Source organism: Condylura cristata, unplaced genomic scaffold, assembly GCF_000260355.1.
Source record: "Condylura cristata isolate star-nosed mole 26May11 unplaced genomic scaffold, ConCri1.0 scaffold00005, whole genome shotgun sequence".
Lineage (NCBI taxonomy): Eukaryota > Metazoa > Chordata > Mammalia > Eulipotyphla > Talpidae > Condylura > Condylura cristata.
In genome coordinates this window covers 35,167,543-35,184,422 of record NW_004567106.1, presented here as the reverse complement: position 1 = coordinate 35,184,422, position 16,880 = coordinate 35,167,543, and the positions used below count along the sequence as shown (strand labels likewise).

Here is a 16,880-nt window from a genome sequence, read left to right as displayed (position 1 = left end):
GTTTGAGGAACCTCCAAACAGTTTTCCATAGTGGTTGTACTAGTTTGCATTCCCACCAGCAGTTCAGGAGAGTTCCTTTTTCTCCACATCCTTGCCAGCATTTGTTGTTGCTAGTTGTTTTAAGATGTGCCATTCTCACTGGGGTGAGGTGGTATCTCATTGTGGTTTTAATTTGTATTTCCCTTATTATAAGTGATGTTGAACATTTTTTCATCTCTTGTTGGCCATCTGCATTTCCTCTTTGGAGAAGTGTCTTTTTAGCTTTCTGCCCATTTTATGATGAGGTTGTTTTTGTTGAGTTTCATCAGTTCTTTGTATATCTTTGTGATCAATCTTTTATCACTAGTTATATGTGAGAAAATTTTTTACCAATCAGTGGGATGTTTGTTTTTTGTTTTTTTGTTTTTTGTAATATCTTTTGCTGTACAGAAGCTCTTTAACTTGATAAAGTCCCATCTATTTAACCTTGCCTTCACTATCATTGTATTGGGTGCTGTATCTTCAAAGCGTATATGTTGTGTAGTGTTTCACCCATCTTTGCTTTCAGGTATTTTATGGTTTCCATTCTTATAGCTATTCTTTAATCCACTTTGAGTTGATTTTTGTGTATGATGTGATGTAGTAATCTAGTTTCATTTTTTTTTTTTTGCATGTAGCTTCCCAGTTGTCCCACGCCATTTGCTGAACAAACTTTCTTTGTTCTATTGTATCTTCTTTGCTCCTTTGTGAAAGATTAGCTGCCTATAAAACTGTGGGTTTATATCTGGGTTTTCTGTTTGAATCCACTGGTCTATGTGTCTGTTCTTGCTTCAGTACCATGCAGTTTTATTATTAGGGCTTTGTAGTATAGCTTGAAGTTTGGGACTGTAATGCCTCCATTCTCTTCTTAGTCATGAGAGTTTGGCTATTCGAGGTCTTTTGTGGTTCCGTATGAATCTCATCAATATTTTTTCTATTTCTTTGAAGAATGCTATTGAGACTTTTATTGGGATGGTGTTAAATCTGTATCACTTTTGGTAGGATGGCCATTTTGATTATGTTAATTCTCCTGATCCATGAGCAGGGGATGTCTTTCATGTCTTTCCATTTCATGGTGTCTTCCTGAGATTTTTTTGCCTATGTGTACATGAGGAGTATTGGTTTTATGTAGGCTTCTGCTTGTCAAGTATATGCATTAGTTATAGGCTAGTCCAAGTCGAGGGCAGTTGTGTAAATCTTTTTTTTTTTTAAAGATTTATTTATTCATACAGAACTGGGGTACAGGCCAGAGATGCGGAGGGCGAGAAGATTCACCAGGGACAGAGTGGGGAGCAGAACAGTCAGATCGATGAAGTACACTGCTGAGGAGAGCAGCGGGCGGGTCAGGAGAGGTCTGCCATACCATGTGGATTTCCTCTGGGGCAGGCGGGGATCAAACTTATGAGGAAGTGGCTTAAGCTTTTTAGTGCAGTGCTTTAACCTGCTGTACCAACAGGGAGGGCCCCAGTTGTATAAATCTTAGTTCCATTTTCAAGCTATGATATGCTTTGCTACTATGGCTTGTCCTTAATTATGCAATTTGGAATTCTGCTTGGGAGTTAGACCTTGATGTTAGGCAGATTTACAAAAGGAAGTAGGGAACACCATGCCAGCTTGTTAGACGGTTATTTTCCCTTTACTCTCCAGCTTGCAATAGCCCTTTTCCTAGTTTTCTGGTCAGAATTTCCTCAAGTTTAACTTCCTTTTGCACCTTTACAACTACTGTTGGGAGAACAGAAAGAAACAATATAGGGTTCCTCTTGTTACTCTTTGGCCCTCAGAAGTCTCCCCACTTTCTTTCCAGCTAAAAAGATGGGAGTTGTGTATAGAGTCATAGCCAGTAGTTGCTGATGCCAACTTCATGACTAGAGTTACATAATTAAGGCAGTATTGCAAGAGAAAAGACCAGGGAGGAGAGGAATGGAAAGGATGGTAAGTTCACTGTGAATAGGTAGCATCTCCATTTATTACTTCTTTCATGATATGCTGATTTTTACTTGCTCTTCTACATAGTTTTGTTGTATTTTGTTCATTTTTTAGTTGCCATTAGTGGAATTGACCATATTAAACAGTATCACATCTTAGCTGGAACTGACAGACTATAATAATTTTTTTTTAAAGATTTATGTATTTATGCATATAGAACTGGTGTACAGGCCAGAGGTGCAGGGACAGTGAGAGGATCCACCAGAGACAGAGTGGGGAGCAGAACAGGCCAACTGACAGACGTATACTGCTGAGGGGAGCAGCGGCCGTGTCAGGAGAGGTCTGCTGCACCAGGTGGATCACCTCTTGGGCAGGGATCAAACTCATGCTGAAGTGACTTTAGCTTCTTAGTGCTGTGCTTTAACCTGCTGCACCACCAGGGAGGTCCCGAATATAATAAATTTTTAATTTTATCTTAAAGGTAGTGAGAACTAAACAGTTGCTGTTTCCACTATACTTTAAAACCCAGTATTTTTACTGCATGTGTGTGTGTCTATACACTTTAGACATTTTTTTTTTTTTATAGGGGAAAAGAGGTATTGGCACACAGAAAACAAGAAGTAAGTATTTTGATATCCTTGAATGTGTTTCTGTTACTCCTAGAAAATAAAGAAAATCATTTTTAAATTGTGAAACTGTTCTTTAAATGATGTATTCAGTAATCTTCACTCTTTTCTGAACATGGATTTCATGGTTGTCTGGTGAAACCTATGGACCCTTTTCCTAACATGCAGTTCATGGTTTTCTGGTGAAAACTATGGACCCTTTTCCAGATTATTATTTTTTTTAAAAAAATTAAAAATAAATATTGTATTACTAAAAAAAATCAATTGTTAAAATTCATTTAACAGCATGTTTTTAATTATGTGATAGTGTTCAGCTTTTATTACATATTAAAAATGAATTTTAGCAGCGATTCTTATTGGTACTATAATTTTGAAATGATGAGCATTAAGTGCTGCTTTGAGTTTAACTAGATAAATTAATAGGTGAAAATATGTTTCTATTAGTTTCAAAATTACAGGTGTTGCTAATATTACTGTGATCCTGTTGCTTAAATGTATTGTTAGTTTTTAGTTAGAAGTTGGCGAAAACAAATGTTGAATGTTATTCCTACTTGAACTCAAGATCTTCCTGAGTTCTATTCATATATTCTTTGGGAGATCCATTCAATTTAAGAATGTATGAAAATAAACAAATCTTCTGTTATTTTGAAAATGGGGTGATATTTTAAAATACCTCATCTCAGTCTTAAAACTTCAAAGTAACATGAATAACGAATAATGAATGAGGAATGGAAATGAATAATGGAAACAGTTGTAGTTCTTTGTTTTTCTGTGTTAATTTTGCTATTTTTAAAAAAGGTAAATTTGTAAGTTGCTAATGTATTTTGTATGTTCTCAAGCAGGGAGACTCAAAAAGCCTTTTGTAAAGGTGGAAGATAAAAGCCAGTAAGTATCAATCTGTGTGATTTTAGATACAATATATAATTTTTTTTTTTAAAGATTTATTTTATTTGTACATACAGAACTGGGGTACAGGCCAGAGGCTCAGGGGTGGCGAGAGGCTTCACCAGAGACAGAGTGGGGAGCAGAACAGGCAGATCAACGAAGTACACTGCAGAGGGGAGCAGCGGGCGGGTCAGGAGAGGTCTGCCACGCCATGTGGTCACCTCCCGGGCAGGCGGGAATCGAACTCATGCGGAAGTGGCTTTAGCTTTTCAGTGTAGTGCTTTAACCCGCTGCGCCACCAGGGAGGGCCACAATATATAATTTTAACTACACCAACTATATTAATACTGTCTCATCCTTATATGTTAGATATATAGTCTAAAAATACATATATTTGTGTTGTGTATATACATATATACAAATATATAATATATGTACATTATATATGTATATAAAATATATATGTGTGCATATTTTATAGAAACATTAATGAATTTGCACTTGAGTACTGAATTTAGTTTTAGTATGTTGTAGATAATTCGTTACAATATTTAGTTTAGATCTGTTATAAGACCAAATAATTTATTTAGTATTTTCAAATAACCACTCTCTGGCTAAGAGCAATACCATATGATTTAGAATTATTGCTTAAAGATTGCCCTGCATTTGTGAAATGAAATTACTAGATTCTACTTGGAATAGAAAATGTGAGCTTTAACACCTAATTTTGTAATTTTTCTAAACTCTGAAATTTAATAGGATAATCTTAATGAATTCTATGGATACAACAGATGTGAAGTTTATATGGCATGGATGAATTAGGTTACTTTTTATTCACTTTTCAGTTATTCATCAGTATGTGTGATTAGTTATCTTGGATACTCACTGAGGTCATGAAGATATGCTGAATGTTTCTTTTTATGAACTGTATACTGGGGTGGGTGTGGGAGAAGGAGGAAATGTAATTCAAAATTAGGCCTATAGAAAACACTAGTAAATGGAAAACATCCCACATTCATAGAATCGAAGACTTCATGTTGTTAAGATGTGTTACTATCCTGAGTGATCTACAAAGTCAATGAGAGTCCTATCAAAATCCCAACAACTTTTTTTTTGCAGAGAAAAAATATTCATCCTAAAATTCATAAGAAATTTTAAGGGGACCTTGAATACCCAAAAACAATCTTGAAAAGGATAAACAAAATTGGAGACCACACATTTCCTAATTTCAAAACTTACTACAAAGGTATAGGAATAAAACAAATTAATAATGATATAGACAGATGTATAGACAAATGGACTAGAATAAAAATCCCAGAAATCTTTACATGTGTGGTCATATCATTGCCAATAAACATGAAAAAATGAAAGAACTACCACCTCATATACATTAGAATGACTATTAACAAAGAAAAAAGAAAGAACAAATGTTGACTAGGGTGTGGGGAATTTGGAATTTTTGTGCACTTTTGGTAGAACTATAAAATGGTGCAGCTACTAGGTAAAATGTGGATGTTTCTCACAATAGCTGAAATAGGATATGATCCAACAGTTCCACTTTGGCTGTATATCTTGATGTATTGAAAGTAGAGTCTTTAAATTGTACTTGAATAAAAATAATTGTAGCTTTCCTCACAATAGCCACAAGGCAAAAACAACCCAAATGTCCATCAACAGATAAAGGGATAATGCCCCTATATGCTTAAAATGATATATATTTTTATATTTTAAACTAAAAAAAAATGGAATTCTGACAGCTGCTGGAATTGGATGAACCTTGAAGATATTATGCTAAGAAATAAAAGGAAAAGTATTGCATGATTCCATTTAACAAAGTACTTAAAGTAGTCAGTTTCACAGGGACAAAATGTAGAATGGTGGTTATCAGGGATGGGACAGGGAGGGAGAATGTGGAGTTATTGTTTAAGGAATCTAGAATTTTGGTCTGACAAGATGAAAAGAGTTTTTGGCAGTATTTATAAATACTGTGAATGTCCTTAATGCTACTAAAATGTACATGTAAATGACTAAAATACCAGTGGGACCTCCAGACAAATGGTTAAGATAGTAAGTTTTATTATTTAACTAAAATTATTTTTTAATGTTAAAATAGAGAATATTTCTAGAAATTAGGAAAAAATGCCTGACTGATGTCTACTGCTTATTTCTGATTCTAGTTGAATTATGCAATTCTGAAACTTACAAGACTTCAAGTATGTTTTCTATCATCAAAGAATTTCATGTTTTTTTTTTTCTTCTAGACTATATAGGCCATTTTATCTTCAGCTGACCAATATGCCTCTCATAAATTACTCTATTCAGAAGCCCACCAGTCCATTTGATGTGGATAAATCATCTAGTTCCCAAAAGCAAACTCAGGTTAATCTAAGGTTGGTTTAATCTGAGCAATTGTTTTGTATTTTCAAACATTTCAAATAATTCATTTAATCCCATGGTTTGTGTGTGTTTATTGGCAAGATACTATTATGTTCTCCTCCTCCCCCCCCCCCCCCCCATGGTCTCCCTGTCCATTCATACATTTCTAGTGTTCCTTTCCAGCTTTGGAGTCTGAATCTCTCTGAAGTGTGTCATCAAATGTAGGTGCTTTAGATAGATGGGGAGATCAGCACATTAGATAGATGGGGAATGTTTAAAAATATTTTCCAATGATTGAAATGTGTTGTATTTCTTAAGTATATTCTGAACTGTCCTCCAACATATTACATTTTTCATTTGCATCTCAAATTCTTGAAAAGAAATGGCTAAAAAGTATTTGCTGACACAAATTTCTTTGCAAATTATGTCAGTACATGAAAAGAACTATAAATTTAAAAATTATTCTATATGTTCTGCAGTTAATTCTTTTATCATGCATTTCTATCAGAATCCAAGCAGATGGCGATAAATGTGGTAGGAATCCAGCTCAACTCCAACTGAAAGAAAAGAAAAAAAAAGGATATTGTGAATGCTGCTTACAGAAATATGAAGATCTTGAAACTGTAAGTGTAATATTATATTTAGAGAATTGATAGCTCTAAAACTATTTTCTGTATAAATTTTAGCTTATTCTTCTGATTTTGGTTCATAATGTGATAATTTTAAAGTAGTATGTATTGGGTTTTGATAGAATCTTATATTTTAAGATTTCCCAGTTGAGAAATGTATATTGAAAGGTCATTTTTATTCATTTATTTAATAAATAATGAGCACCTACTACATACCAACAGTGCTGTGAATGAGCAGCAGAACAAAAGGAATTAATTCTTTGTTTCTGAAGATTACATTCTAGAAAATAAAAGGTATGTGTAAACTACAAGAGAGGAGAATAGTGATTATGTGTGTAGAGAACATTAGATCGATAGTGTGAGGAAAAAAGCCAGAATGGAGATGTTGCTATTTAGACTAGAGAAAATATGTTCTGATAAGATGATTTTTCTGTAGACACATGAGAGAAAAGGGATAGTACTGGATATTGAAATAAGGAATACAAATGTGCTAAATTAAAGCAAAGAACGGTGACCAAGACTACTAAGTAGTGATAGGAGTGATGAGACATGGTCAGATTGTGGATATAATTTTTTTTTAATATTTATTTATACATAAAAAACTGGGGTACAGGCCAAAGGTGCGGGGGATGAAAGGATTCACTAGAGACAGAGTGGGGAACAGAACATATACATTACTAACATCTTCAGACTGTAAAGTGAAGTTTATTTTATAATTTCATACAATTAGCTTAAAATTGTTTTTGTTAGAAGCTGAACTATCACAGAACTACTACCCTTTACCAAAAATCTTTTTGAAAATTTGTAAGATTGGTGTTTAAATTTATTTTGCTTTTGTTTCAGATAGAATAATCTAGATTGGATGCTCTCCTTAATATCAGTTTGTGATCCTAATTCGATGCTTATAAGAGGCAAGGCTAAAAACCTTGCCTCTGATTGTCACAAGTAAAGTGATATCTGAGTTAACTTTTAAAGTTTTTCCTTTTTTTTTTTTTTTTTACTGATTTTCATGTATATGTTTCTTTTTCTCTAAGAATAAAGAAACTATGTTTTATAGTACAAATACACTGACAACTACATTTAACAAATGTGATTATTGGAGTTTCAGAGAAATAAAAAAGGAAACATTCCCTTAACCTAGTTTTATACATGTTGTAGGTGTAATGGTTTGGCAGAGATACATATTAACCATGCACTTGCAAGTGTGATGACTATCACAAAAGTATAGAGTCCAATAGTCAAAAAAAAAAGTGTATTTAATGTAGAACAAGGAACCTAAGTTCAATTGAGAAAGTGACATATAAGACTCAACAGATGTGTATTGGTTTTTATTTTAGTAAATTATTTTTTCTTCTAAGAACATGAATGAATTGAATATGAATGATCTAACAGAGAAAGGATAAACTTTAATAATTTCTCATTTGTTTAACATTACTAGACATATCTGTATCAGTGGGTTTTTTGGTGAACAGTGGAGAATATTGACATTGGAAATGCAATCAAATTATCAGAAGTCAAAATTATATGAAATTAGGGAAACAAAAGCAAGGTCCTCTCATGATCATTAGATACAATTCCCTGATAAGCTGAGAAATGATAGACATTGCTTGGAGATTACACCTATTCAAAAGCAATTTCTTTCCCTGTGAGTTGTATCTTAGTACTCTAAACTTGTTTACATCTGTTCTTCTCCTCATGAGATTGATTTCTCTACATACTGGTGTAAAGACTGAGGAATTGAAATAATTAATTTACTTATTCTTAAATATGTTCATCTGTACATTTTTATACTTTGCAATATTCATTGTGGTTTATTTGTTTAATCTGCCTGCTAAATTCTCGTGTGTTAAATAGTAACATCGGTTCACTTAGTATTATATAAGCCCTGATTCCTTACTTAGCAGTAATTGTATATAGTTAAGACTAACTAGTGGAGGTAAAATGTTTAAAACAACAAGCATACACTAAACTTTACATATTTTTGTTTTTCACATTTTTTCTTCTTTCTGATGTAGTATAGCTCATTTATTTTCATTTCCATTGAAACTACAAATTACTATTTGAATTTTCTCATTGAAAAATGAAAAACAGCAGCTCCAGGGGTATAATCAGCAAGAAAAATGGAAGGCTAGGAAAACCAAAGTAGTTTTTTTTTTTTTTTAAAGATTTATTTATTTGTACATACAGACCTGGGGTACAGGCCAGAGGCTCAGGGGGCGGTGAGAGGCTTCACCAGAGACAGAATGGGGAGCAGAACAGGCAGATCTATGAAGTACACTGCTGAGGGGAGCGGTGGGCGTGTCAGGAGAGGTCTGCCACGCCATGTGGTCTCCTCCCGGGCAGGCAGGAATCGAACTCATGCGGAAGCGGCTTTAGCTTCTCAGTGCAGTGCTTTAACCCGCTGCGCCACCAGGGAGGGCCAAAACCAAAGTAGTTTTAATGGTTTCTTAAAAGTTACTTTTATTTTACTTACCATCCTTTAAAGTTCTAGTAAAGAACAAAAATAGTTTTTTTAGTGGCATGACAGTGCTTAGAAAGCCTAAATAAAAAGTATCTGTTGGATTAAATAGGTAATATTATGATTTGTGTGCTTTTTTGTTTTGTTTTGTTTTAGCATCTTCTAAGTCAACAACACAGAAACTTTGCACAAAGTAATCGCTATCAAATTGTTGATGATATTGTATCTAAGTTAGTGTTTGACTTTATGGAATATGAAAGGGACATTCCTAAAAAGAAAAGGTAATTTATTATTAGTTTTGTCACTTATTAGAATATTTAAACTATTTCATTAAAAATAATACTGAATTTTTTTGTTCTTAGAAGAGTATGTGTTTTCTGAGTATAAATAGGATTTAGAACTGATTATCTCATTTCCTACCACTTCTCCCACTGCCAAAATTATCTATCTGAGATTACTTTTAAAGTATTATAACATTATAGTCTAGAAAATAGTTGGCAAACCTTTTTTATAAAAAACCAGAAAGTACATACGTTTTAGGATTTGTGAAGCATAAGATCTCTGTCCAGGTAATCAGTTCTCCCATTATACAATGAGAGACAAACTCAGCAGTTTATTCATTGCTTCTATCTGTTTTTAGATTAATGATAAGGCATAAAGAAGCTATGATACCAAGCTACTGTTTCAGAAAATTGACTACAAAGTTTTGTTTGTTTGTTTGTTTGTTTTTGCTGTGCCTAAATAGACTATTTCTAAACCTTGTATTTCTATAATATTCAGAATGGTTATTTAAGTTTGTTAAGTAGCTTAAGATATTTTTACTAATTTTTAGGGAATTTTTGATAGCAATAATTTAACTTTTCTTTTCCCTATGAAGAATAAAATACAGTGTTGGATCCCTTTCTCCTGTTACTTCAAATCTCCTCAAAAAGACTGAATCCAAAGAAATGCTAGAAGTGCAACATATTTCTCAGAAAGACTTAAAGGAAAATAATGTACAGTTGATCACGGAGCAGAGTTCCCAAAATAAAGAAACTCAGAAACCTGAAGAAAAGTTAGTGTTTATTTCAGAATCCACCTCCTGTCATTTAACAGCTAATAAGTGTTCCATGTTAAGTCCAGCTGAAGATAACAAAAACGAAATTTTTACACATCTACCTCCACATAAGAGTAAACAGGAATGGGTCCTTGACATTCCTGAACATAAATTAATTATAAGTGAAAATAACTTAGAAGAACTAAGGGTAGACTGCTGTCCATGTAGACTACCGACATCTGTAAATGTTTCTAATTTCAATACAGATAATAGTGTATCGCAACTGAAACAAAAGTCAGATAATATATTTATTCCAGCAAAGGATCTAAAGGAAAAGGACCATCATTCAGTATGTGGACATGATTCTCATCTCTTGGCAATAAACAGTTCTCAGGAACATCTACTAACTCAGGCAGCAACTCCATCTCAGAGTCCTCCTGAGGAACCCAATGAATGTGACATCAAGAATATGGATAGTTTACCTTTTGGTAAAATCCATCGGAAAGTGAAAATACTATTAGGACGAAATAAAAAAGAAAATCTGGAACCAAATGTGGAATTGGATAAGAAAAGAACTGAATTTCTTATTACACAAGAAGAAAGCAGAATTTGTAGTTCATCAGTACAATCGCTACTGGATTTATTTCAGACTAGTGAAGAGAAATCAGAATTTTTGGGTTTCACAAGCTACACTGAAAACAGTGACTTATGTGGTGCTTTAGATACCTGGGAAGAGGAAAATTCAAATAATCTGTTATCAGTGTTTTTTTCTTCACCTTCAACATCTACATTTACTGGCTTTTAAACTTAACCTTTAAGAAGTGCTGAAGATCATATTCATGAAACTTTTACAAACATAAAATTCATTTTTTTGCCAACATTGTTTACAGAGCCAAATGTGAATATTAGTAATAAAGGTGGTTTTGCATTTTTCTACAGAATTAAATACTCAAAACAGTATAGAATAAACTTGTGACTCATGTTATTTTACATACTATGTTAATTGTTTTCAGTAATGTTTGCATGTCACTGAAAATTTCAAATGAAATTTTGAGACTATTTACAATTATAAATTTGGATATATTAGTTATATCTGTTGTCTGTTTAAAATAAAATCTCACGATGACATGACCATATTGCTTTTTAAAACTTAAATTTTATGCAGACAGGGAAGAATATTAATTTTTGTGTTTGTAGTCTAGAAGTCAGTATTACTAGGAACGTGATATCTGAGGATGACCTAGTTGGAACATACTCATGTATTGGCATGAGGAGTAAGATTATTTCTAGGCATACATACAAGTTATGAAGAAAAAGTCAGGTTACAAGAATAAATAATTTATCCACTGTTCTTATTTACCTTTGGAAATTTTTACCAAAAATGTATGTTTACTCCCTAACTAGGTATCAGGGGGAAAAAGAAGAGGAATGATATTGAACTATAGATAAAAAGTTTTGACCTGGGAATTGTCTGATTGCTACTTGGCTATTCAATAATATAGTAAAGAGAAAATTCAAATATAAGCAAAATTTCAGCTCTTAGCTATAAATAGTAGTGGCATCTGCCTTTGAATGTGAATTACAGAAATGAGGTATTTACTAAACCAATGGTTTCTTTTGCAAAAATTGGTGCTATAGAATATATAAATATATTGTCAGCAAAAATAACTTGATTACTAATATTTTTGAAGTTTTTTATGGTTCCCAATATATTAGTTAATATGCTTTAATTTATATTATGTTTTGACCATTCAGGCAAATCAGAAATAACTGGTTTTCCAACAATTTTATTCATGCCAGTACCTTGAATTATTGAAAATACCTTTACAGTTAATTTATGCAAACTTTGTTTCCATTACAAATTACTACTGCATTTTCTGTCACAAATCCATGTTTATATGTGAGTTTGTCAGGTCTTATAAATGACTCTCTAAAAACTTACTTTGAAACTTGGAGAATAACTTGAGAAGGTTTGTGTTGTTCTGTGTGACCTGTATTTCCCGCCAGTTTTCCAAATAATTAAAAAGATTGCTCTACAATCCTTTGACTTTGGAGTAACAGTCTCTTATAACACTGGACTTTTAAAATATCCTCCCCCAAACCTACATGAAAAATCTTAAATTTCAAATTTATGTGGAACAATAATTTGTAGCAAGACCACCACATAGATTTTGTGTGAGGTATTCTATTCAGATGGCTACCCAGTCAGAGAGAGAGACTGATAGAAATCCTACTTATAGGCATTGCAGCTCCTAATTTTTATCAATACCAACGCATGAACACCTGGCAGGGGTGTCCTTCCCTTGGGGTTGAGTCCATGCAAGGATATAATCTTTTATATAGCAAGGTGACTTCAAAAGTTTGGCTTTTCAAAGTTGCTCAGCAAAGTAGATAATTGGTTTACTTTCTCAGTGTCAACGAATCTACAAGAATTTAAGATGAATTATTTAATACCAAGAGCACTGATGTTGAAAGACACCCTAATTAACTTTTAGAGCAACAGTACCCTAAAATGTCTTCCAAAAAAGCTTCCTTTATCTTGTCTTTGCACTTTCAAGCAGTATAAAAATTGACAATTACCCACAAACATGAAGTACCTTGGTGACCTCAAATAACTCATCACAGGTTTGGTTCTTACAAGAAGTATATTGATGCATGCCATATGTTTTATAAGAAGTGTATGTGGCCATCAGTTGATCTTACAGGGAGCTTTTCAGAGCTGCAAGGTGAAGGTGATGGTAAGTCATTGCGTATTGACTACTCTTGGAAGAGCAGTGTGGGTGACGAGTTTCTGCAGCTGAAAATTTCTGAAGGAATGCACCACCAAAATCTACTTACTGTCAGTATTTCCAGCAACCGGGGCACTTGTTCTTTATTAAAGGGGAATCAAGATCAGTTACTTCAGCCAGGATTTGACTCCTTGCCTACTGGATTCTTGACACAAGGAATTCAAAGTGTGTTAGTGATAGTTGAATAGAAGTTGCTCAGATGTGAAGCACAACTTCCAAGATGAATGTTAAGCAAGGCTTATTTCTATTTCTAACCACTGGTTCCCAGACCTATGTTTTAGTTTTTCAGAGACACAAAGCACATTTTGAACTCATCCTGCATCCAGGAGGATACCTCATCCTCAAAAATGTTACCTCTAAGCTACTAATACAGCTGTGTTTTTAAAGGTCATTTCAACACTCATTCAGTTAGTTTCTGGGTGATTATGAAGGCAATAAAACCAATAGATTACTATTTTGATCGTGGGCCCATTCCCATACCTTTGCAAGCCCTCTATAAACCCCCCAAACTAATGATATGAAGAAATTACTCAAGCCTAGAATATATCTCTAAGCATGCCAAGTATAATCTTTATCATTAAGTGCCTGGCTGGTTTTCTCAAGGGATTGTGCTATGTCAGGTATTCAGTGTCTTCTATTTTTAGTAGACTGGACATTTGGCAATGGTAAAACATCACATCAACTTTGATGAACAGAAACCCATGTTACCAAGACCATGCAAAACTTTCTTCCTTGTTACCTTGGATCTTTTGTTCATGTGCACAATACACCAGCATTGAGGTGGCATTAACATGCTACATGGTAATGCTTACATTTCATGCCTATTACCAATATATCACATGCCTCTATATAACTTGCACACAGTATCCCAGTCTTTCTTCTCAAGCCCACTAATGCCATTCATTTCTCATTGCCCATGAATCCGCATATATTCTAAACTCAGGTCAATTGTTTTTTCTGCCTTGATTGAGGTAGCATTGGTTTACAGCATCAGAAATCATTTAAGTGAATAGCTTCAAACCTCCTCAAATATATGCTATGACACCATCCTCCCCATCAAAGCACTCATTAGCCCCCCTCCCCAACTGTGTGTGCATTCACATCCTCCCTCTCCCTCTAGCAGTCTTAATTTTGCAGTTAGTTCTAGGGTTTGTTTTGGTTTAGTTTTGTTAGTTCCATTTTCCCATCTCTATATTCTACTTATACACACACACACACACCCACAAATGTAATATTTGTCTTTCCCCTGATTTCATTTAACATAATTCCCTCTTAATTCTATCCATGTTACTGTAAATGACATGAGTTTATCTTTTTTGATTGAGTAATATTCCATTGTGTATAGCTATACCACATCTTAATTCACTGCTTTGTCAATGGGTAGTTCGGTTGTTTCCATAACTTGGCACTAATAAATAGTGCTGCAGTGAAAATAGGAGTGCATCTATTCTTTCAAATCAGTGATTTCATTTTCTGGTAAATACCTAGGTGTGGAATTGCAGGACCACATGGCATATCTATTTTTAGTATTTTGAAGGAACTTCATATTCTTTCCATAGACTGGACCATTCTACATTCCTACCAAAGGAGTGCAAAGATTCCTTTTTCTCTGCATTCTCTCTAACACTTGTTTCTGTTTTTTTTGATATGAGCCATTCTCATTGGAGTGAAGTAATATCTCATGTAGTTTTGGTTTGAATTTTTCTGATGATTAGTGATGTTGAAAATTATTTCCTGGGGGTCCTCCCTGATGGTTTAGGAGTTAAAGAGTGCTATCAAGCTATGGCCAGCCAATGAAGCAATTCAGTCCCAGGCCAGAGAGGGAGCTGGCCCACCTGGCACAGCAGTTCTCTCTTGTCTTGTTTGCTGCTTCCCCTCAGCAGTGTATTTCATTATATCTTCCTGTTTTGCTTCCTACTCTGTCTCTGGAGAAGCCTCTCTCCACAACTCCCCCCACCACCACCACCACACACACACATATCTGGCCTACACCCAGATTTTGTATACATAAATAAATCTTTAAAACATGTTTTGTTGTTATTATCATTTAGGCCACTTCTTTTTCTACACAAAGGGATGATGAGTTGGTATACCACTTGAAGCTCTCCTTCAAATGGAAAGATTTTCCCTTGTGGCTTTTAATGCCATTCTTGACTGCAGCTATAAGTAAATAGCCCATAAACTACATTTGTATTTTTCTTTGCTTTTCATCTGTCCTGTACATGTATAGGTATGATCTGAGAGACAAGATCTAAAAAGCAGTGATAGATGAGATGGGTGTCTGGGTTGCCTATTTATTGCAACCCTCTTGAGTCCACTCATCCTGTACTTGTTTAATCCTAGATATACTAATTCCATCTTTCAATAGATTACTGCTGCACCTGCCTGATGTTATGACTTAATAGGTCTGGCATAACCTCAGCTTATGATCAGCACTTGTAGACACATGATGGTTTTTGCCACACAGGTGCTTCATTTTTTATCAGATACAACACATTTCTCACTTTTTCAGAATGTGCCTAATTCTCCATTGAAAATGGCATGGCCTTACTCTAAACCTGACAATGCCCAAGTTTTGATTGTCCTATAGGGGCTTATAGTAAGTTTCAGTGTTCAACTGCTACCTCTAGAAACTTTAACCATGCCTGTTTCATACTGTTGCAGAGTTCTTTTCTGCTAATAGCCTTTTGAGACACTAAGTCAAATCAGTAGTACAGTTAGGATATACCATGTCCAGGATCTGAAGAGGCCTACAAGGAATTATGCTTCAAGTTTGGGAAATTCAGGATGTAATAATTTGTCTTTTTCTTTGGGTAAGATAACCTGGCATGTCTCTGATCATTGGAACTCTGAAAATATTATTGATGTGGCATCAGTTATCCATCCATATTTGGTCCAAAAGACTGGATCTATTAAGCAACTCCATTACTCTCTGAAGATCAGGCCTCCTCTGGCTGCCTCTTGATTCAACCTTAACAATTATAACTATGTGCACCTGGCTTCTGTGTGCGTGATAGGTTTATATATAATATATAACATGATTTATATGTAGTATTAGAGTTTATATAAGTATAAACTAGACAATAGGAAATGGGCAAGATGAAGCATACTACTTCAAAGTGACCAGAGGAGACTAATGTGATACATTGCATTAATATGACTGAAGTTTAAATTTATTTAATTTTAATTAAAATTTATATAGCTACATGCAGTTAGTGGATACAGCATTTGAAAGGTGAAGCTCTAAGTTTCAATTTATCCTCTCTAAATGGCATGATAATATCAAATTGTTGACACAGGGTTCAAATGACAATATATGTGACCTCTGTAAAAATCAACTGTAATACACAAAAATATTTTCATAATTTTTATTTTCTTAAAGAGGATAACATTTGGAATTAAAGAAAAATGTAAATAAACTGCCTCAAAAAGAACCCCCCCACCCCCACCCCCAAAAAATCTATTTTTCAAAAACAGCTTGGCATTCAGAGAGCAAAGAAAGACAAAGGCATCCTACAGAGTTTGACTAAATCCAACACTTTCTTCAGGAGCCTGAATAGACCTTTTTCAGGAGATTCTCCCTTGTCACACCTTTCCCCTTGCCCCACCCCCCCAAGAGTTACCAGAACTCTTCTCACACTGTATGGAGGGGTGGTGGAGGAAAGTGCATATTCTTCTATGACTAAGAGCCGCTGCCTCTTATGCCCGTGATGCGTTCTTTGGGTTTAGTCAACTGCCCGCACACAATAGGTCATCAATCAATATTTGTTAACTTGTTAAATGATTAACTTACGCTTACTAATTTTGTGGAACAGCGCAGTTCGTTGCGGAAGAAGTGAATGAATAAACAGCGCAATTGGATATCCTTGGTACTAAGAGTTCTGCCAGCTATGACCTCTTTGGCCGAATTCCTCCCACCGGTTTTCAGGATGTAGAGGACCTGGCGATCCCAAAGTCGCGACTGTCATTTGCGTAGTAGTGGAGCCCAGAGGGACGCGGACAAAGAACTACATTTCCCAGCTGACACTCCTGCGCGCGCCCCTGCCCGCGCGTGGGGGCGAGTGCAGCAGGCGCTCGCTCCCAGTGGAGCGCCGATCGTTCGCCAGAGCTTTTGCGGAGCGATGAGGTGGGAGGCGC

At 34.8% G+C, this 16,880-nt stretch overlaps 1 protein-coding gene across 1 annotated transcript in view; it reads left to right on the top strand.

Annotated features, from left to right (window-relative positions):
* Positions 1-10,923, top strand: part of DBF4 (DBF4 zinc finger) — a 25,525-nt gene extending 14,602 nt beyond the window's left edge. Inside the window, exons 7-12 of the mRNA XM_004676868.2 lie at positions 2,531-2,564; positions 3,410-3,455; positions 5,717-5,845; positions 6,340-6,454; positions 9,075-9,199; positions 9,796-10,923. Coding sequence (XP_004676925.1) covers positions 2,531-2,564; positions 3,410-3,455; positions 5,717-5,845; positions 6,340-6,454; positions 9,075-9,199; positions 9,796-10,759 — 1,413 coding nt within the window. The 3' untranslated portion in view covers positions 10,760-10,923. The remainder of the gene's footprint in view (positions 1-2,530; positions 2,565-3,409; positions 3,456-5,716; positions 5,846-6,339; positions 6,455-9,074; positions 9,200-9,795) is intronic.
* The last annotated feature ends 5,957 nt before the right edge of the window (positions 10,924-16,880 follow it).